General features: G+C 39.0%; 1 protein-coding gene across 2 annotated transcripts in view; it reads left to right on the forward strand.

Moving 5' to 3' along the window:
* strn (striatin, calmodulin binding protein) overlaps positions 1-22,921 on the forward strand; it is a 70,902-nt gene that overhangs the window by 26,924 nt on the left and 21,057 nt on the right. For both annotated transcript variants that reach the window (XM_036585915.1, XM_036585916.1), the window contains exons 2-4: positions 11,549-11,652; positions 15,066-15,139; positions 17,266-17,347. In XM_036585915.1, the coding sequence (XP_036441808.1) occupies positions 11,549-11,652; positions 15,066-15,139; positions 17,266-17,347 (260 nt within the window). The remainder of the gene's footprint in view (positions 1-11,548; positions 11,653-15,065; positions 15,140-17,265; positions 17,348-22,921) is intronic.

Raw genomic sequence — 22,921 nt, forward strand, 5'->3', positions numbered from 1 at the left:
CAAGTTAGCTCTAGCAGCTCAGTAGCTCATCTGAGGCAGGGTGTTATTTATTCCTTGATGTGGTTAACCAGATATCTGCTTATTAACTCATTAACATTACGGATACTCAAATATCATAATTAGTCGAAATGCACGTCCACAGTACAGCTATCCAAACTTAACTCAGTATTTGTCCAAATGCACCATGTTGTTTGGGGTAAATCAGAAAGTTTTGAGCGTGTGCCATAGAACCACAGAGAATGTTGTGATGCAAGTAACCGGTGTTGCACCTGACGTCAAACGAAATGCCTACATAGCATATTTAAGCACATTTCTGTTGGCTGTTTGGAATCACAGATGCTACACTGTTTCTTATTTAGGTTATTTATCTTTTACACTGACTGGTAGAGATGCACAGATACCACTTTTCCCTTCTGATACTGATTCTCTGATCTTGGAATATCGGCCTAGGCAGAGTACTGATATCAATGCTAATGCTAGCTAGCCTAACTAGTCTATAAGTCCTGATATTTGTATGTTTTATTTTTTGGTAAAAGCTGTGTTGTGGGAGTTTTGACTATTGAAAAACAGGGTGAAAGGGGGCTAACAAAGTATGCAGAGAAACAGATGGACTACAGTCTGTAATTGTAGAACTACAAAGTGCACCCATATGGTAAGTGGAGCTGATAAAATGGAAAAAGATTGTAGATACAAGGAGGTGTGCTTAATGAATTGGCTCATTGGTGTATACAGGCTGCAAACTTTTTTGTTGGAATTTTTTTTGACTGTCACGTAAAATCATGCCTGCACGTAATGAATGTTAACTGTGTTTATTCTTAATAGTACAAATAATTTTCTTGTTCAGACATTCAAATACTATGCGTTTAAAAATGTAGAATTTTTTAAAAAATGGTTAAAATACCCCTTCCTAGCATGTGTGCATGTAAACTTTAACAGGAGCTCAGTGCTGTAAAGTGAATTTGTTGTTCTGTGCTGTTCATCAAAAGGAGACCCACTTTTCTACAGTATAGAATCAGAGGTGAGAGATGGTAGCCCTGTGGCACTTTCTGCACACAGAGGCACCAGTGCCGCAGTTCACTCAGGCCAACTACCCTGTCAGGCCAGAACAGCCAGGCTAGCATACAGTAGCATCCTCTGTGACCCTCAGCCCAGCAGTTTTATTTTTACACTTGTCGTGGTTGAAATCTTCCCCTACGAAACGGGACAAACCTCAAATAAAAAAGAACATTAATTTATTAACACGCTACTAGCACTGCTCTGTAGGCAACCCTGCCAGTCTGCATTGATGGCAGAGGAGGGTAAAGTTCAGCAACATCACTGCTCGGCTTCAGTTACAATTAGGGAATCATATGCCTTCAAGGGAGGGGATGTGACAATTATTTATTATCACCAACCAGCTTTTTGTTCAGGAATTTAGTTAAGATAATACAATGGTTTTCGTTTTTTTTTTTTTAACCTGAGAAATTACTTATATTTGTGAGGTTTTTTTTGCTTGCTTGCGCAGCCATCTTGCCGTTTTTTCTTTTATTCTCATAAAACTCTGTTTGGAGTGTGCCTCTGAAAAACCTCCATTTGGAGGGGCGTGTAGCCCTAACACTTCACCCTACCCCTCTGTCTCAACATAAATCAGGACACCCTACTCCTGAGCATGAGAGGGATAAGGGCTAAGTGGTAGGGACGAGAGTGAAATGGGATCAGGCCGTAGTCCCTCAAGCTCCCTACCTGATTTTGAGATTATGTCATGATGGAATTATTTCATTTTTAGTCATGGTTTCACAATACCTTGTATCTCCGACATGGAGAAGCACAACCAGTGTTACAAATTTTCTTCCGCATATTCTACACAATTACACATTTCTATCAGATCCTCCAGAACTTATAGAGATTTTATTTCGAGTAATTTTGGATTATTTCTGTTGGCCTATTCATCATGAGGTAATGTTGGAGTTTTCAAATTAGGGATGTGCGTTAATATCAATGTCGGCAGATATTTGCTGAAAAACTAATATCGACATTAGACCTGAACCTCAAATCGATATTTGACTTATTTATGTACTCCAGAAATTGTTTAGGTGACAGTGCGCTCAGATGTCTTTATTTCATGTATTTCACTGCATTCGCAACCCTGTACAAATAATTGTTGTATTTCTCTGTAATGCTGATCCAGGTAGATGTTGAATGTCCTTGACTATGAAGGATGTGAGCATTATACACTTGCTGTGCTTTTTAGATAGCTTTGCTCAACACACCCACTTCTTTTTATAGATCTCAGAGGCCTTGAAATGAGTGAATATTCATCAATTGGGTTACCCAGTTTCACCTCCATATAGGCCACACTGCCTCCATACTGGAGGTTCCCTTTCAAACGCCTCCTGATTGCTAGACCTTGCTGTGTCTGTTAATTTACCCTTGAAACTCAGTTTGTTCAGAAAAGCTGTAGTTTTCACTTATGAACACATAGTATGACTATAATGGTTAATAGGTTTAATATACTAGTCTTTGAGTTAACTTCAACAGCCAGCTAGATGTCAGGCTTAATCTAACGTAGTTGGAGAACAGAGGAAAGGTCAGTGTCTTGTCATTTTGCTCATATGCTACTTACCGTCACTAACAAGAGCTATCAGCGGTTGCCTTGGCAACCCTGCAAATGAAACAGAAGGAGCTCTAGCATTGAGTTACTTATTAGCACCTAGGCAAGTTGAAATTACCGACTGATATGAGTTTTGTTGCCGGTATGGATACCTTTTTCTGTATTGTACTTTTGTTATTCTAACCGAAATACTGTTCTGTGTTTAGAGTTACTATTTCAACTTAAATTGCTCTTTTATAGTTAAACAAGGGGTAACCAACATTGAGCTCCCTAGTGGCACAACTTACTGACTGTGCGCGCACATTAGCAGGTAGGGGTGCGGGAAAAACTCGAGTCTTAGATGCATCGCGATGCGGACGTGAACGGTTCTGAATCGATTCACAAGTGTCAAAAATCGATTTTCTAAATATTTAATTTATACCGTAATGTTGACGGAACGCAAAAGGCGGAACTGGAAGTGCGGAAGTGCAGCGCCCGGACAGTCTGTGGCGGCACATAACAAAAACACAACTGGATGAGCGAGAAATCCGACCGACAGCCTCTGCGTTAAAGCCAGGTTAGATCAGGAGTCACAACACAAATGTTAAGAAGAGACATTTTGCCTTTTAACAAAGTCAAACCACCTTTGGAGCCACAACATTTAATGTCCAGTATGTGTTAATGTCGTGGTATAGGCTAAAAATATAAACGAGAGCGCAGATTTACTTTGCTCTACTTTAAGCTTTAGCTTTAGCCGCTTTCCTCCCATCTCCGCCAGAAAACTTTTCTTCAAAACTAGAAGAGTTTCTTGTAAAATGTCTCAGCATCCGGCTGTTTTACGAGGCTGAAGTCGCTTCTCATTTGCCGGCTTCTCGTTCTAATTTTCACTTTAAATTCTGCCTTAGGCGCCGAATGTAACTGCTGCACCATTTAAGGTGGAACAGGAAAATTCGAAAGAGAAGCGAGTTCATTTTCGCAGCTTTTTTTAAACTCTCGTTGCAGATTTTTTTTCGTTCGCTACTGGCGAGGACAGACCTTGGTGCTGTGTGACCTGCTGTCTGCTCACTGTTCTCGGTCGTTCAGAACCAGGGCTTTCGTGCTATGCTGCACACTTTGGAGCCGAGATTCAGCGTCCAGTCTTGAAAATACCCGCCCCCCGTCTCTACAACGAGACCAAAACCGAAGTTATAAGATCACTAAAGAAAACGGGAAGGACGGCTGTAACGTGCTGCGTGGACACCCATTACCACTGGATCTTATTTCAGGGCAACAGCACATTTTATTGCAGATGAGTGGCAGCAGCGTCTCTCTGAATGAGAGCCTTCTAGTTCACTTGCCACATCACTTCCATTTGATTTATTAATAAAAGATATTTTAGACATTTAAAGCAAAGTATTTGTAATGATCCATAATGCATTTACATTATGGATCATTACAAATACTTTGCTTTAAAACTACCAAGTCCTCAGACAGTAGGAAGATAGAAATCCTGTATAGAGAAAAAAGATGCATCGAGATGCATCGATAATCGTTTTATAATTGCATCGCAGCCCTCTGAATCGTAATCGAATCGTGAGGTGCCTGAAGATTCCCACCCCTATTAGCAGGTGTCCAGTCATTTCCTTTGGGAGTGTGTGATTTTGTAGTGATTTAGTGACATTGTGGGAGGGCGATGAGTGACAAATAGAGTTTAGATTTTCTCAACTTTATGCAAATTAATGACATGGTAAAACAACAGTCTAAATCATTGGCTCAAAAAATGGGAGGCACTTATCATGAATTTTTATGGCTGATTGTAGGGGTGGGAATCTCTAGGCACCTCACGATTCGATTCGATTATGATTCAGAGGGCTGCGATGCGATTATAAAACGATTATCTATGCATCTCGATGCATCTTTTTTTTCTATATAGCATTTATATTCTCTCACTGTGTGAGCTCAAGTTTCGAGTTCAAGTTTCAAGTTTATTTGTCATTTGCACAACATGTCAGGACATTTATGCATTGAAATGCTTGTGGTGAGGCTCAGCTAATCACTCTACAGAAAGTAAATAAGTAAAAATAAAAATACAAGAAAAACCAACTGAAATATATTAAATATACACAAAATATACACAGAATATATACAGAATATAGAGACAATATACAGTTTAAAGTGACTAAGTAACTCTGTGTTACTCTTATTTAAAGTGACTTGGTACTTTTAAAGCAAAGTATTTGTAATGATCCATAATGAATTTACTTCCAATATCTTTTTTAATAAAACAAATGGAAGTGATGAGGCAAGTGAACTAGAAGGCTCTCATTCAGTGCTCTTGTTTGGAGCACGAAAAGCTGCTGCTATTCATCTGCGATAAAATGCGCAGTTACAGTGAAATAAGATCCAGTGGCAGTGGATGACCATGCAGCACGTTACAGCTATTCTACCCGTTTTCTTTAGTGATTTTATAACTTTGGTTTTGGTCTCGTTGTAGAGACGGGGGGGATTGCTGTGTCAGTAAAGTATCTTTGAGACGGGACGTGTGAAACATAGCGCAAAAGCCCTGTTTCACAACGACTGAGAACCGGCGTGCAGACTGCAGGTCACATAGCAGCGATGCGTTATTCGCATTTATAAGCAGCGCAGTTGGTTTCCTGGTATGTTAAATCTGCAACGAGAGACAGTCACACACTAAAAAGTTGCAAAGCTGAAGTCACTTCTCTTTCGAATTCTCCCGTTCCACCTTAAATGGTGCCACATTTACATTCGTCGCCTCAGTTAGAATTTAAGGTGGAACAGGTAAATTCGAACAAGAAGCTGGAGAATAAGAAGCGACCTCAGCCTCGTAAAACAGTTGTTGAGAGACATTTTACTACTTCTTATCTACTTCTGAGGTAAAGTTTTCTGGCGGAGATGGGAGGAAAGCGGCAATAGCTAAAGCTTAAAGCAGAGCGAAGTAAATCTGCGTTTTCGTTTATATTGTTTAGCCTATACTAGGACATTTTCACATACTGACACATACTGGACATTAAATGTTGTGGCTCCCAAGGTGGTTTGATTTTTGTTGAAAGGACAAAATGGCTCTACTTATCATTTGTGTTGTGACTCCTGATCTGACCTGGCTTTAATGCAGAGGGAGCCGGTCGGATTTCTCGCTCTTCCACTTGTGTTTTTGTTATGTGCCGCCACAGACTGTCCGGGCGCTGCACTTCCACACTTCCAAGTTCCGCCTTTTGCGTTCCGTCAACATTATGTTATAAATTAAATATTTAGAAAATCGATTTTTGACATTTGTGAATCGATTCAGAATTGTTCACGTCCGCATCGCGATGCATCTAAGAATCGATTTTTTTCCCCACGCCCCTAGCTGATTGTAATTTCTTTATGCTCGGATTTGGCCGATTTTTGTTTGCCTTTTTAATCCGAAGCTTACACTGTGTGGGCTTAATGAACAGAGAAAACGCTCCCATTTCCAGTACTTTTTGTTAGCCAGACCTGCAATATAAACAAACTTTTTTGCTCCTGAATGAATTTTAAATCAGTTGCCCCCAGTCTCTTCTCTCTGAACTTGTAAACTTGTACAAGGGTTTATTTTCTAAACAAAACGGCGATTCGTATGTAGTAGATATTCTTTTTCACGTTTGCTTGTCAGAAGCTGGACACTGTAAACGCCACACGTTACAACAAGAGAGGCAACAGAACATCCCCACAAGGGACATAGTTGACTATTTGTCTGTTACTGTGAACATACAGTAAAGTTTTGCCTTATAGTCAGGAGATTGCAGAATGAAATCCTTGCAGTTCTGCAGCCAAAAAAGTCTAATGTCTTCTGATATTCATAAATAAGTGTAAGAAAATTTTATTGGTCCAATTTTGGAAGCACAGTTGATAATCACAACTAAAAACTTAGTGGCCATTTGAGCTAATGCATGAACAGTTACTCCTGAAGGGGCATTTGCATTATTTCAAAACTGTTGTTGTTGTTGGTCTTGATATGTGCCACAGCAAGGTGGTAAAGATCAGTTGACCAGAAATTCCACATAGATGCGTCCCCAAAATTGTTGCTATACCACCTTGTCTCCAACCATTTAACACCTCTTCCAGTCTTCAATGGCTCGGAAAGAAGTCTCTCTGAAACGCCCTGTGGTGTAGCGTGAATAAATGACAGAATTGTTCATGTGCTTGTTGTAGCTCCCCAGCCAATTTATTCCTCCATTCAATGGAGCTTTATCAGCTTTTACAGTGTAACCGGCTTATAATGGAGTTGTCTGTGATTAAAAATACATTATCCACTTTCTCCCCCTCCTTTTATTCGGTGCTTACAGTTTAGCTTGATTTCATCCTCTTAAGTACCTGCTCTGGTAATTACTCTGTATTATCTGATATCAAAAAAGCAGCTTTCATGCCTTGCGTTACTCTCTTGTTGTAGCTGAAATTAAATAAGTCTACAGGCTTGTGCTGTTGGGCTATTGAAAAAAAACTAGAGTTGTGTTTGTAATGTCTTCCAACATATAAAAAACATATTGTTGACTTAATAATGTGACACATTGGCCTCCATTATTTTGACCAAAATATGACTTTTGCTGGATTGTACACCTACAGAAACACTAATGTGGCACTGTGATTGGTCGGGATGCTCACAGCACACAGTTAAAAACATTATTATTGGTTAATGAGCTGCTTATACTTTCTGCAAAATGAGTATTGCAGTGGTTAATAAAAGCACCTCCGAACCTCGCCAGAGAACAAGATGTGGAAAGAAATCAACAGAGATACAACAGAGAATGAGAGACCTTGTAATGTTCCCAGCTCAATCTAATATGGCTCTTCTAATTGCAGAAGCGTTCGAGCCAAGGCGCTGATAGATTGCTGCTCTTTATGCCGAGCTGATGATTCATATCATTCGGGGGCTTTAGGGTCCTGTTTAGAATATGAGTCATGCCCAGTTACGCTGGGGTCACTGATGCTCTGGGTGACTGTTGATTACATGTGGTCTTTGCAGCTCCATTTGGGCTGAAGGCAGAGGGACGCATGTTCAGATTGACATTGATAGGGTGGTAAGGTTGAGCTGCACACTTTATTATGTGATATTCCTATTTTTATTTATTTTTGATATTTTATTTACTAATGAAGAATTAAGTGGATATGTGCTCACTGGCCGTTGTATTTGTGGGTTGGGCCCCCATGTCTTCCAGTTTCTGTGCCCACTGTAGCCTCAGATTCTTGTCCTTAGTGAACAGGAGTGCTTAGTTAATCAAAGATGCTTTTTTTTTATCAGTGCTGTTGTATAGATTGGTTATTCAAGTTACTGTGGCCTTGCTGTTAGTTTGAACAAGTCTAGCCATTCTCCGCTGATCTCTCTCACAGAACTACAGATCACTACTCTGTTATTTTTCAAGAGTGAAAATGCCAGATGATCAGCAGATTCTGAAATGCTCAAACCACCCCATGTAAGATCATTTAGATTACATTTGTTTCCCACCCTTATATTTGATGTGAACATTAACCAAAGCTCTTGGCCCGTGTCAGCAAGATTTTATGTGTTGTGGTGCTGCCATGTGATTGATGAGTGGATAATTGCATGACTGTGCAGGTGTACACTGGCTGTTGAGTGTATATGTATGTGCATGGATATATAGATTATTAATCAACTTGGACACTAGGAGCTTAATGAGAGGCACATTTCAAGATACAGTAAGTTTTTTTGTCATTTTTAAGACTTTTGTAATTTTCATTGTTGTCTCTAAAAGGCAGCTTGTTTTAGTAATTTTGTTAGAAGACATAAATAAAGAATATAAGCAAAAGTGCAATATCTAAAAATTGTAAAAAATCAACAAAAACAAAAAAGTGCAAACAACAAGGCTACATCTCAATATTATATAAACTGAGCATTCTGTTTATTTACAGTCTAATCTTGTGTTTATATATAAAGTGTGATGTCTTGACAGATGAGTTAGCTTATTTGAGGTAGCATTAGCACAAGTATTTAATCCTCACAGTGAGCGGTGTTGGCACCCTATCACTATTCGTGCTGTCTCGCAACGCTTGTTTAAAAAAATTTAATAAATATATATAATATATATATATATATATATATATATATATATATATATATAGTGACTAAGTATTTCAAAAATAATGGCTTACTATCTCAAAGTAATGACTTCACGAAATAACATTTGGGTGCTGGATTTATAGTGGCGGCAACAGGCTTCCATAGTGTTCACATAAAGGTGATATTGTAGAATAGTGTAATATGTCATGTAATTATTAAATTATTTTATGGGAAAATATTGGACTTTGGCACAAAAAGTGCACATCATGTCATTGGCCCACATATGTTTGTGTGTCCATATGCATGTGCAGGCTCACTACTGCCTTACATATACATGTACATATACATGTATAGCAGACTGCAGTGGTATCATTTTGATCTCTCTTATGATCTCTGTCATTTTCACACTCTACAGTAGCAAGGAAATAGCAGAGAAATTACATTGTAGGCCTAATTTGTACATATTAAACGTGAGCACACCTGCACTAATTGTTTTGGATAACTGGATAGGTGGTCTCTGACTGGCTGGTTTGACATAAATTACGTTCATTAATGAGGATTCTTTGTGTTCTCGTTTCAGGACAGGGCTACCTTGTCCTCCTTTTTACTTTGAAATGTGTGTGTGAGAGAGTGTTTGCATGTTTGTGTGTGGATGTATGGGTGTGCTAAATCTGATTAATCTCGCTCAGTGCCATCACTGTTGGACCTGAGGCTATAATTCAGGCTGTCACTGAGGCAGGCATTAAGCCACAGATGGGCCGTTTGTCCAAGACGTTGTGGACGCGGCGCAGAAGCCAACACTAAGACACAATACAACAATGAGCAGCTGGATGGAAAACATTAAAATTGGTATTTGGCTCCATCAGTTAACCATCTGAGAACGGAGTATTCAGAAACACTGTAGAATGTACCTTAGGCTGGCTGCTTTAACCTTCAGCAGTATTTGTCTTGTAAAACCCTCCGTGTTTGCAAAGGTGGAGCTTCATCGTCTTCACCTGGGGTCCTGTTCACATGCATCTCTACAGGAACTAGTTCTGCTGCTGCTGTACAGTGGAACTAGACCAGCGCTGAGAATGTTCTACCTTGCGAATAGCAGATCATTAAAGGGGAATTCCACCATGTTTTCAAAATTTCTGCACAGTTCTATCATCAAGATGCTAACAAAGTCATTCAGAGTGGTTTGGTGTGAAATGCTCTATTGTAGAGAAACTTACAGTGTCAGAATTGTTCACAGTGGTGGTGTTAGGACCTGGACGTCCAAAGAGTTTAATGTCCGTAAAAGCTTGTTCACAGAAGTTTAATACTTGAAATGTTATGAATACGTTGTCTGATGCCTGAAACATTGTTTTACAGTAATTTTGAGAAGTTTGTGGCCTTAGCCTGTATCATCACTTCACCATTGCGTATAAAATCTCAGATGGCACATGTAGGTTCACTTGTCACTTTGGACAGCAAATAAAGTAGGGATGCGCGATGACATTGGAATCGAATCGGTATCGGATGATAACTGCTTCAAAGAAATTATCGACATTGGACATGTTCAGATTTGACCAATATATGATGATGTATTTATTGGATTCTAAAAAGCAAAACATTTAAGTAACCCTGAGCTATTGCACTAAAATGTCAGCATTTTTTAATTTTACTCCCTGTATCTATCTTATCTATAACTCTCTACAAATAAATGCTAAATTTCTTCGTAATGGCAATCAGGGTTTAGTTCCAATTTCTATTTCCAGTTTTTAGTAAGGGTGATGCATCAGCTTTGGCAGATAAGTACAGATGAGAATTCCCAGATCTGTGCAAAATTAAGCAAATTTCATGATATAATACGCATTGTCCTTTTTTTGCATTTCGATACAATACAGAATTAGAAAAGAAATGCCAACATAACTTCAGCATTTATTTTTATTTATATTTTTTTTTTTTTGGAATTTCCAAGACTTTTTTTAATTCCACTGTTGTTTCCAAAAGACAATCACTTGTTAAGGGATGACTGGCAGAAGTCAAGAATAAAAACAAATGTGCAATATCAATATAAAAATAACCAAAAAATGTGAACTATAAGATGACATCTCAGTAAAAGATAAACACGTTTATCTGATGTCGTGTATATAAAGTCTGGCTCTGACCTTTGGGCTGAAATGAGTGTGAGAGGGGATTTTTTAGCATGGCTCAGTCACTCAGCAAACTGTGGAATCTACGACCGAATGGGGTGGACTCTACAACCCAACATAGGTTGACTCCATGACCCAACATAGGTGGGCTCTGCGACTCAATATAGATGGACTGTACAACCCAACATTGTGTTGTTTGTTTCGCCGGTTCAGAATGGACACTTAGCTGCCACTTAAATCCTGTGGTGAGAAGTAGCTGCTGACGCTAAAGTTGGCTTCCTATTAAGCTTAAAAGTTTCTTGCCACTCTTAAAGTTTTTTTTTTTTGCCTATCCTTATTGTACTTGTCTGAAAACCTCACTATTTCAGTCAGCTTGGCTGATTAACCTTGTTTTTTGTGGTTTGTAATAATCACTTTTTTAGGAATGTCATGGGCAATGTTGAATTGAAATGGTGACCACCATATCAAAAAATAATTAACCTGCATATCAATACACCCCTAGATTCTATCATGACCATAAAGAAAATCTGAGTTCTCTACAACGAGACTTTTCGCCATACAGAATGAATTTGTGTACATCTCATTGGTTGCATTTTGTAGAAATTTTGAATAATTGATTCTTTTCAAACATTCACTTTAATTTTTCAGTTAGCCAGATAACTAAGCTGAACGAGAACGTCTTAAGAAGAGAGTTAGGGGGCATTCCAGTTGGACTCTCTTTTGATGTAAAATTATCCAACTTACTCAAAAATACTTATTTGTTTAATACCCCCAGGTCTGATGCACATGATAACTGTGTTTGTGTGCATGTCTGTTTGTGTTTTCCAGGCTCAGATTGCCTTCCTGCAGGGTGAGAGGAAAGGCCAGGAGAACCTGAAGAAGGATCTGGTGAGGAGGATCAAGATGCTGGAGTACGCTCTGAAGCAGGAAAGGTCTGATCCCAGCAGCACCCATGACCACACATCTTGTCTTAGACACACACAATGATTTGAAGGGCCAGTATCAAGGAGAAACAAATTTTCCATAGTTTTGCAAAATAGTTTGATGTTCTGTGATGTCAACAAAAACGAACACGTTTGCATATATCCGCCTACATATATTCAGCCTACAGAAGATTAACTCCGCCGATTCAGACTGCATTTTTAATGAGGCACCTTACAGGGAAGCTGATCAGAACATAGGTCATTTACCTGTATAAATCTTAAAGGCACAGTAACAAAAACCAGCCTGTTTAATTCTGAGGGATGAACAGAGGTTGGCTATGACCAGTTTTGGTAAAGGAAAATGTAGGATATGGGCCCTTTAAATCGTGTGGACTGTAAAAAATGACTGAAGTGTACTGCAGTTAGCTTTTAGATAATTGTATATGTAGCAAAGCAGTAGGTTGTAGATGGGGAGTGGTGGTTGTCCCTGTCCACTTTCAATAGGTTAAAGTATGTTTATTGCCAAAAGTGTGGTATGTTTAAGATTGTTGTGTTTTTTGGGGGTTTTTTTTTTTCTTTCTCAGCCGTGTAGGTGTAACACTCCAGCTCGCTTTTCTCTCTTGCTCTTACTCTCTCTCTGCTTCCCTCGCTCTTTCTCTCTCTGTCTCGTTCTCATTCCATTTCAGCAGAGGACGAGTCATCCTTTGTCAGGTCAGGCCAAAATTATAACCGGTCATTCAAACAGGGAAAAGCCTTGACCACAGAAACCCATTTACTGCAACAGAGCCTGCAGTGGAAATGGAAATAGTCTATTTAGAAGTAGTCTCTATAGCTCTGTGGCCTCAGGCCTGCACTTGTGCCTCTCTAAATTGCTTACTTTCTCCTTCCTCTAAAATGTTTATATGCTTCTAAAGCCCCTTTGCTACCACTAGATTTTCATCTGTTCAGTTTAAGCCCTCATGGAATGGTGTAGTGCTGTAGTACAGTACAGTATATTTGTACTGTGTTTTTTGGGATTCTCTAACTGGGGGCAACTTCATGTTAGGCAGTGTTCACATGTCTTAGTGGGAAAATTCAGAATTCAATTACACTCTCTTAACTACTTTGATCAGGTAACAAGTTGTCTTTATTATCACAACCAAAAAGCTGGACTTTGACAAGTCTTGGACTTGCTAAAGCAACTGGATAGCTACCATGCAAAGTATGTTAAAAGGTATGTAAATCAAATTAAGCTGACTATTTCCAAACTAAAATAACACTTATAGCATATTTTCATGAGGTATACACTTAAATTTTTGACCACAGAAGTGTCTCTTCTACCATGGTAGCCCACAAACCCATGGTTACAATGCCCCCTGAAGTCTTTATTGGGACCCTTATAAAGATACTGATGCAGTTTCAGTTGGCTGGGGGCACTGATGAAAAATCTGGAGCCAAACCTGTGTTCCTAGCACTGTTTTGTTAAAAAACAAATTCTTTTTACTTTTTACTGCATTTGTATTTATTTGAATGATTTCTAATGATGATAAGTGTTAGTGCACTTATTGCGAAGAATATATGTATTTAAATAATCTGCTGAGGTGCTAGGACTTTTGCACAATACGTTATATAAACCGTATAAATTTGACATACATTTTTAAAATGGCTCATATCATGGAAAACTACGGAGCCCTGCTCTTGACATCTCATATAAATAAAAATAGAGCCCAGCCACGCCGTATTAACGCATGGCAACAGGATGCTAGTGCATGGCCACGACTTAGTAAGGTGTGGGAATGAGATCATGCCTTATTAAGCTGTAGTTAAGACTTAATTATCTCATTCCCACGCCATATTTAGTCGTGGTCATGGTTTAATAATTTCATCCCCACACCTTACTAAGACGTGGCCACGCGTTATTTTAATTTATATGGGATGTCACCAGCAGGGCTCCATAGAAGAAAACAACTTTTCCTTGCTGTTTTTTAAATAATAGTGTTTTATTCCAGACAGATTTTCAAATGTGGTGCAATCAGAGCAGAGCATATTTACATATATCAGTCTTAAAGGCACAGTAACAAAAAACAGCCTGTTTAATTTAATTGTAGAACTCCGTCTATATGTTGGCAGCAGATGGGCGGCAGCAAAGCGGACGGAAAGTTTCCCAACTTTAGCCAACGACTACGGTGGTGGAATAAACCAAATGTTGATTTTTACAATTTTTTTTCCTTTCTTTATTTTTTCGGGTGGGGGGCAGGGACACAGACACTGAATGCTCACATTTGAAGTTCATGCACACTTATTCACATACATCTGCATGCTGCCGTGCTGCATCGTCACCAGTTCTGCATGATGTGCTGAGTGTTGTTGTTTGTTGCAACACCAATGTGTAAATATAGCTCAGTGAAATGAATCATGACTGTTTTTGGTGTATATAAAACTACATGACTGTTATAAGTGGCCCTCCAGTAAAAATAAAATACCAGAAAAATGTAAGATATGAGGCCTTTAAGAGTTTGATGAAAAATACAAGGCAGAAGTTTACTGCTTTATTATGCAGTAGTTTCTATGTAGAAGAATTGAAAATGTGTGGGTGGGAAACTAAAATACAGTGAAAGAGTGAAACATACATTTATAGGCACAATAAACCTTGAAATACAATAAATATTTTTCTAAAGACAAAAAACCTAGTTAAAAATCTTCCCAGAAGACAGTAAAATTGAAGAATCATGCTTACGTGTTTGCTGTACAGTTTAACTCTGTATGGCCTTTGCGCTGGACTGTGTTGACGTAGGCCTGAGTTTGTGGTGTGGAGCTGCTGCCAGTGCTGATGCTGCAGTCCTGCCTCCAGGTGCTCACATCTGCTTTCAGCAGCAGCTTGTAGTGAATGCAAGTCAAGGTCATCCTGTAACAGGACAATATGGAGATGTGTGTGTATATATAGCTCAGTCTGCTGGATGGAGATGAAAGCCAGTGATGTTACTAGAGCACTTCTGTATCTTTTTATTGTTGTTTAAAGCGGGTGATTAGGGGGGATTACATTTTACAAGTCATTGTGTCGTTGTGTCGTGATTGCATTCTGCGGAACTGCGCTGGAGACGATGCTCAGTGTTAGTCATCCCATTGACGATCAGCTGTCACGATTTAATGACGCATTTTAATAACGTATAAGACCCTTTGCTGCATTCAGAGCTGTTCAAGCATTGTTTCGTGCCATTAACTGTCATGGGGTGGGATTACTTATCTGATGAATATGGCTTTCTTTTCAACTGAGTTACTCTCTTAATTCCTTGCTGTTCTGAGGTACCACGGACGTCTCACTTTGTGAGCAATTTATAGATTCAATCAGCCGTAGATTCAACGCGACTCCAGAACACAAAGTAGGCGTTCAGCTGTAACCATGGCAACAGAACCACTAAAGCAGGTTTTTTTCTTTCCTTCAGGGCAAAATACCACAAGCTGAAGTATGGGACTGAACTCCAGCAGGGAGATATGAAAGCACCAAGCTATGACTCAGGTAGGCCTTCCCCACACCACACAAGCCTTCAGGGTCAATACCTGATACTAAATGTTATGGATGTAGAGAGCAGCGCCAGCAAATCGTGGTCACAGTAAAAATGCTTTTTTTCCCTTCAGTTTCATAACCGCATTTCTGTGTGGGGTTAAAAGGAATGCTTGCTTAAAAGAGGGTCTGGCTTCTGCTGTAGAAAATTTAAATGTTGCCATTGTTACGATATGCTAGAGCTCTTATCCTGCTTGAAATTTTGATCAGAACCTGAATGTAGCTCAACAACATTCTGCCCAAGTTCAGCCCAAACTGACCTGATGCACTTCATGAAGTTCAACATCCAGTTAACCAAATGTAACCCAACAGAATTCTCTCTGAACCCGACTATAGCCTCTCAGAATTCTGAGTTATTCTGACAAAATTCTGTACCAGTCTGACCACCACCAAGGGAAGACTGAATAAAACTCCACGTTCATAATAAAAGTTCCTGTTAAATATCCTTGTAGCAAAAATAACCAGATAGTCAAAAACAAAATACTAATTATCTTTATTTTATCTTTATTTTTCATGTGACCACTGTATTCTGAGAATATTGCTGAAATATGTGATTGAGAAGGAAGACACATCTGTATTTAGTGAAACAAAAGAAAAAAATATTCTTACTCGTTAAGTTATCTGGTTATCATTTTATTGCCCATTAAATGTCTGACATTCTGTGAAAGCGTGCTGTTTGTGTCTGTCACTACAGCTGAGTGAAGACGAAAGCATAGCAAGAACATGAATCTTACAAACCTCTCAAGAAAGCGCAGAGCTTTAGAAGACAATGTGGCTTCACAGTGACTTTTAAAAAGCCTGTTGTTATCGAAATGTGTGCCTATAAAATCCAACCAGATGATTAATTACCAGTCGAACATAGCAGGTCACCGATAACAGACTCTCTTTTTAACTGGTTTATGCTTTGTTTGTTCTCTGTAGCTTGATATATTCAGTCCTCTGTAGTAGGCTGAGCAGGTCAGCAGAAAGCTAACTGGCTAACAGGCTAACACTCCACTAATAAAAGACAGCCTTCAAGATTAAGCCTTTAAAGAAAGAGTACCTGTAATAAAGCAACTTACAAAGTAAGGAACATGTTACTTGCATGACTGTTAAAAGCTGAAATGTGTGTATTTAAACTTGAAGTGACATCAAAATGCCGTACAGTACCACGCATGGTGAAAATACCAGGGTCACTAGCAGAAATTAGTGTTCATAACACGTTTTTTTTTTAAGCAAATTCATTCATTTCTATATAAAACATTACTGTTTTGGGTTGAAAAGCAGTTACTTTATTAGCATAAATAATTCCTGTAGGCTATAAATAGAATCCTCTGACTATAGAATTTCTCTGACGCAGGTTCAGGTTTCTGTTGGACGATCATTTATAAACATTCAAGCATTTTAATAAAGATTATTTGCATTTTTATTTATGTGTATGTCTGTTATGTCACTATTTAATATGTTGTCTGTTTAGTTCTGTCCATAAATCACTCAGAGCATCTTTAGGAGCGAGAAGAAGGTCTATTCTGTCTTATTCTGTTCTATTCAAATTGATTTATATTCCATTCTGTTTCAATTCATTTCTGTTCCAGTCCTTTCTCTTGCTATAAACTACTTTTAACTACTAAAATAAAATGTTGTGTAATCATCAGGTGTACAAAATTAAGTTTAAATTAAAAGTATTAGTTATCAATTAGTGCATTCCAGTGACACCCCAAAAGTTAGTCTGGATAAACATAATGTTGTGTTGTTTTTATGCTAGCCGTGTGGACCCTGGTGGCCCTTGCTGGACCTCGCTGCCAATAACTCTAGCTTGTGAAATAAAAATAGCTTAGGGCAATAAAAGTAGGAAGGAACGAAGGTTAAAGAAGGGGGGAAAAAACTAAAGCTGCATTAAATACCATGCCTCTTTTGTTCTGACAATGTCAGAAACCTGAATGTTTAATTTGAACGAGAGCCTGACAAATATTTGGGAAATGAGGTCCAAACCCAACACGAACTGTCTGTTCACACTGGACTCAAATATTTCAAACTGTACCTTTAGCTTGTGTGCTTTTGTGAGTGATGCTGATAAACTTTGCCCCTCTTCTACCCTCCAGATGACGGGAATGAGAATGAGGCTCTTCCAGAACCACCCAACAGCCAGCTGAGCTGGAAGCAGGGAAGACAGCTTTTGAGGCAGTGAGTGACAAGCACACAAATAAAGAGGACATTATACCACCCACACACTCGGACTGTGACTGGCCCCTACTCCCTCATTAATGTTGTGCAATATCTGGGTGATCTGCTTAGTTTAATAAATAGCAGTAAAACTGTAGTAATCTGCAGTTGCCAGTCAGTGTTCTGCTGTATGATGAGCAGCATTAGCAGTCTGTATTTTCAGCTGTACAGAGCTGCTGTTTAACTGTTTTCCCAGAAAGTTGAGAGAGTCTGGTACGTTTTGTTGGCTCAGTGATCATTGTTAACGTTAACTTGCGTTCCTTGGTCCATTGCTTAGTAACAAGTAGGGAAGCGCTGTTTCAACTTTTTCTTTTCAGATACTGAAACCAATACCTGAAGTTCGGACATCAGCCAATATGGTGCCAAACTGATATTGTTTCAAATCTGTATACTGCAGAAAATGTGCTGTTACAGTTAAAAAAAGTTAGTTCCAAAATATGTTTTTAATCTATTTGTAATTAGAGATTTTTAAAATCGGATACACTGGACAATTATTTCATATTTAGCTATATTCTTCTCACCTTGTCCCACCTTATTATCTCAAAATCACTAAAAAATGTAACAATTTACATTTTTTAGTCTCCATTAAATTGATAAACACATACATGTCTGAAAAGCCCTCCTGCACAGGGCTTTTATTATGTCATGCTCTCTTAAAAGGTGCTTTTATTTTGACACACTGTGGCACTTTTATAGAGAAACGCATGACACATTTCACATTTGCAAAGAAACGTTAGCTGTGTCCCAATTCAGGGGCTGCATTCTTTGAAGGTCGTGGTCTACAAAGGCGCATCCTTCAAAGGCTGCGTAGACCCACAAAGGCTGAACCATAATGAGACGTTTTGCTCTACGGCGGATTTCCTGTTTGCGTCACAGCACCGCTGTTCCCACCCTTACCATTGCATCACGAAACGCCGCTCCTGTCAAGTTATTTTAAAGTTGTTTACAGACGGAGCCAGAAACGTGGATTTAGTTTTTTTATTTGTTCATTTATTTGAGCTGGAGATGCTTCTCTCTATGTTGGCTGGCGAAAGATCCACCCGTTGGATCCTTCTTTGTCATGGAGAAGAAGGACACATTTCTCAGCTGCATATAAGAGCCTTCAAAGTGGGACAGCCCAGTCGCGACGCTGTGACGCACTCAGCCTTCAAATGCAGCCTCCGAAGGATGCAGCCTCTGAATTGGGACACAGCTATATATCTGCCTGTGATCATTCGTAGTTATTGCCTGTATGTACAGCATTCGGTTCCATTTTAGAACAACACAGTGAGAATTAGATGTTTATTGTGTTTTGAAATGTCACTCTTCCATTTTAGAGTGATTGTGTCTAAGAAACAGTACTGATAGTGGATTGGTCATGTTTGGCCAATACCCGATCCACTTAATAGGGTCAGTAACGGTGCCAAAATCGGTCCAGTGTATTGAATTGGTGCATCACTAGTACCAAGAAACTCTTAAAGCACATTAGTCCCCATTCAGCTAATGTAGTGATCTACAGTGTTCACTACAAATTACGAGTGCATTGTGTTCCCTCAAACTCTAACAGAAAAAAGACATACTTAATAGTGGCCTAAAACGATAGGGATCCATTTCAGTCACAGCCTCAGACATCAAACTCCAGTCATTTATATTCAAGCGAGCTTATGCATGTTCACACACCCATACGCAAGCACAAGCACATAGTGTAGTACACTCCCACATAGAGACGTGCAGAGCAGAGAGCACACTCCCACACCTCCACACGCTCTGCTACGTGCTCAGATGTAGGCAGGGCCTTGGTGACCGCCCCTGCCCCCGGGTAGGCAGTTAGAGGAACTTGCGCATTATGTAATGTTGATTGTTCCTACCACTAAGAAGTGCTCTTCAGCACTGCCGGGGTGTGTGAACTCTTTCTCTCTCACACAACACAGACTTGAACAAGTGTTGCTAAAATAAGCCCCTCTGTAAAGGCCCTATGATATAATCAGACTCTTTGAATATATTCCTCAGGTAATCTGTCAGGCTAAGTGGAAATGCTTTAACAGACTACAGACTTTTGCCTTGAATGACTTCCTGCCTTTATTATGTTTATGTCACTACAGAAACTTTACCAAATGTTTCGGTAGTGACAATTGTAGCCAAGTTTGAGTAGAACTCAGAATCACGAGCCAGTACATGACCAGCAAACACAGCTTTGAGTAGTTGTACAAACAAAAAATCATAGTATTTTTCATTTCAACACAAAAAATGTTTACTTAATTGCAGAAAATATGACAATTCTGATTTTCAGACTGGGAAGGACACTTTTACTTCAAAACAGTGTTCACTATGTGGCCAAAAGGGACAGGGATGCAGTCTTATTCCTGCTCTAAAATGCAGGGCTGTGGCTAAAATAAGGCTCCACCTATGGACTAAAACTCTGTGTTTCAGTAGTGATGTGAAAACATATGACAACATTTTTTAAAATAAAAGTTTACTTATTTAAAAATTAAACTAACAATAAGCCAAAATCTTTCAACTTTAAAAGAAATCAAAAAGATCTTAAAAAAAAAAAAATAATTGAGAAAAATACACAAGCATAATTTTACATTTTACAATTTTACATTTTACAATTTTACAACAGGAACTACCTTATATTATGATGATTTTGTGTATATTTAGCATATTACTGCCTTAATGCCTTGGGTTGAACAGATCATAATATAATCCTTGTAAATGTCAAAGGTCTGAATACTTGTTTTTTTTTAAATAGTTTTACTGTAGAATAGCAGTTTGAACTATAGATAGAATAGAATGGTCTATATAACTAAAGAGTTTATACCAAAACTTGATGTATATATTTAAAGAAATTTTTGTAAGCTAGAAATTTTTTAATGAATCACACTGGGCCAGTATTTCATATTCAATCATATTTTGGGGCTGTATCTGTGCCGATACCGATCCACAAGGCATCTGAAATGAACTTTTGATTTACTATGGCTGGTAGGGCCTACTTACTGTGTGCTTGTGTGTTGAAGCTTTAGACAAAAAAGAATATAAAAGTTAATTGACAGAGGTAGTCGTGTTCTTCCCCACCAAAACATTCTGTAGTGGTGTAATTCTACTCAGTTTAATTCTAGATCTAAGAAAACAGAGTTTGTGAAACAATAACACAGACGGAGTGTGTATGTTGTGGCCACATCATGGTTTCTTTTGCGTATGTGTAAAAGGTATTTATAGTTATTCTGTCAGTTTTTATTCTTTCAGCGTGTGTTCGAGACTTGTGTCTCAATCTAGCTGCTGTGTCTGCTGCCATTGTTAAAGAAAGTCATCAAACAACATGCTGTTGAGACACCTTTTTGTTTCAAAAGGTGGAGAAAGTTCCTCTACCTCCATTATGAGTTGCTCAAACTTTTGTAAATTGAGCTAAATATGTAGTCAGCTGCACATGTAATATCTCCACCCACTTTTTTTGGTGCCGTCTTCCCGTAAATGCATATGCATGAAGTGCATTTTGCACTTTCGGTGCACATGGCTAATAACCTGCGCGCCTAGGCTGTTGCATCCAATTCACACTAGACAAATGGTGTAAATTAGATTTTTGGCTATACCATTTAATGCAGTCACACATGCTGAATGTGCGTCGCATGAGTATTGCGACCCAGCTCATCATGTTTCTCATATGATGCCTTGACGACACCTGTCCAGCTGGTTGTCACAAGCTCCAGCTCTGCTGGATGCCCTCTGGATAAAGGATTCATTTGACTTATGATAAAGGAGAAAGAAAAACACGCAGAGTAAATAGTACACAGCATTAGTACTCAAACATCACTTTAGTGCATATAACCATATTAGGCCTAGTATATTTTTAAGCACTGAAGCAGAGCTCACAATAGTCAGAGCTGTTCATCAGAATCATCTGTTCATGAGAGCTTCGTTTTAAGTGCCTCAAACAGGTCCAAATGGTGCTGGTATGAAATGTGATGGTTTGGCCATTTACTCAATGCACTCCTTACCCCAGATGTAGATGTGTTTTGTGTGCAGCATTTGCTTATTTAGTTTTGCACTGGAACTATGAGGCTAACGTAGCTAACAAGCAATGAATGTTAATAACCATTCGTTGGCATCGTCTAAATGTTGTGCCTAAATCATCACACGTTATTGCATCAAGTTGTTTAGCAATCTCATCTTGCATGTGTGGTTTCTGACACTGTGTGACGTCCTGTTATGTATAACACATCCAAGACTATTGAGTTAAGACCTAAAGCGGCTGCTGCTGTTTATAGTTGGCCAAGTTAGTTTTGCCCACTTTTATAGACAACTCCATGCAAGTTGAGGAAGATGTGTAGTACTTTTTTTTTATTTTTTTTATTTATTTTTTTTTAAAAAAAGCATGCCATTACTGACTTCAGCTCACCACTGTGTACACCTACACTATATGGCCAAAAATATGTGAACCTCTTACTTATTGAGTTTGGGTGTTTCCACCACACCCATTGCTAACAGGTAACAGCCAGGTAGTCTCCATAGACAAACATTGGCAGAAGAATGGGTTCTTCTGAAGAGCTCAGCAACTTTAAGCATGGCACTGTCAAAGGATGCCACCTATGCCACAAGTCTTTCTGCCCAGCTAGATCTGCCCCGGTCAATTTTACATGCTAGTATTGTGAAATAGAAGTGTCTAGGAGCAACAACAGCTTAGCCATGAAGTGGTAGACCATGCAAACTCACAGAGCAGGCCATGCAACTGCACACAAGCCTAAGATTCCTATGAGTAAAACCAAGTGTCAACTGAGAGGTGTAAAGCACACCGTCACTGGACTTTAGAGCTTTGGAAACGTGTTCTCTGGAGTGATGAATCACGCTTCACTGTCTGGTGGTGCAGTGGACGAATCTAGTTTTGGTGGATGCCAGGAGAACGCTATCTACTGGAATGCATAGTGCTAACAGTAAAGTTTGGTGGAGGAGGGATAATTGTCTGTGGCTGTTTTTCGGGGTTTAGGCCAGGCTGCGTAGTTACAGGGAAGAGTAATGTTAGTGCCACAACATAGAAAGTAGTTTTAGGCAATTATATGCTTCCAACTTTGTGATGATCAAGTGTCCTTGTGCTTTTGGCCATATGGTGCACTTTGGCTAGGTTAGCCTAAGTGAACTAATTAGTTATCCGTGAAAACTTTATGCAGAGCAATTTTTAAGAAGTATAAACATAGCATACATAAATTTTGTGAATAGCTGTTTTTTTGTTTTTGTTTTGTTTTTTTTGGTTTTTTTGGTTGATCAACCACATTTTGCATAAGCAGGGATTTAAGGGGATTGTGTAAAATTAGATTTTTGGCCAAACTGTTGTTCGAAAGTTTGCAGTAAAACTTTTAGTTGGACACAGAGCGATTAATTGACACAAAGCTGCTGTGGGAATCAGCCAGATTGACTGAATGCACTTACGTGTCCATGAGTTTACACAAAGACAGTATGAGAATGCCCTTCACCGCTATCCGTCACGCACCAGTGACAAATGAGAACACGCTAAACATTAATCCAGCTGTTCCAGCCTGCTGGCTTCATTAGAGCACCCATTTA

Source organism: Colossoma macropomum, unplaced genomic scaffold (genome assembly GCF_904425465.1).
Source record: "Colossoma macropomum unplaced genomic scaffold, Colossoma_macropomum, whole genome shotgun sequence".
In the NCBI taxonomy this organism is placed as follows: domain Eukaryota; kingdom Metazoa; phylum Chordata; class Actinopteri; order Characiformes; family Serrasalmidae; genus Colossoma; species Colossoma macropomum.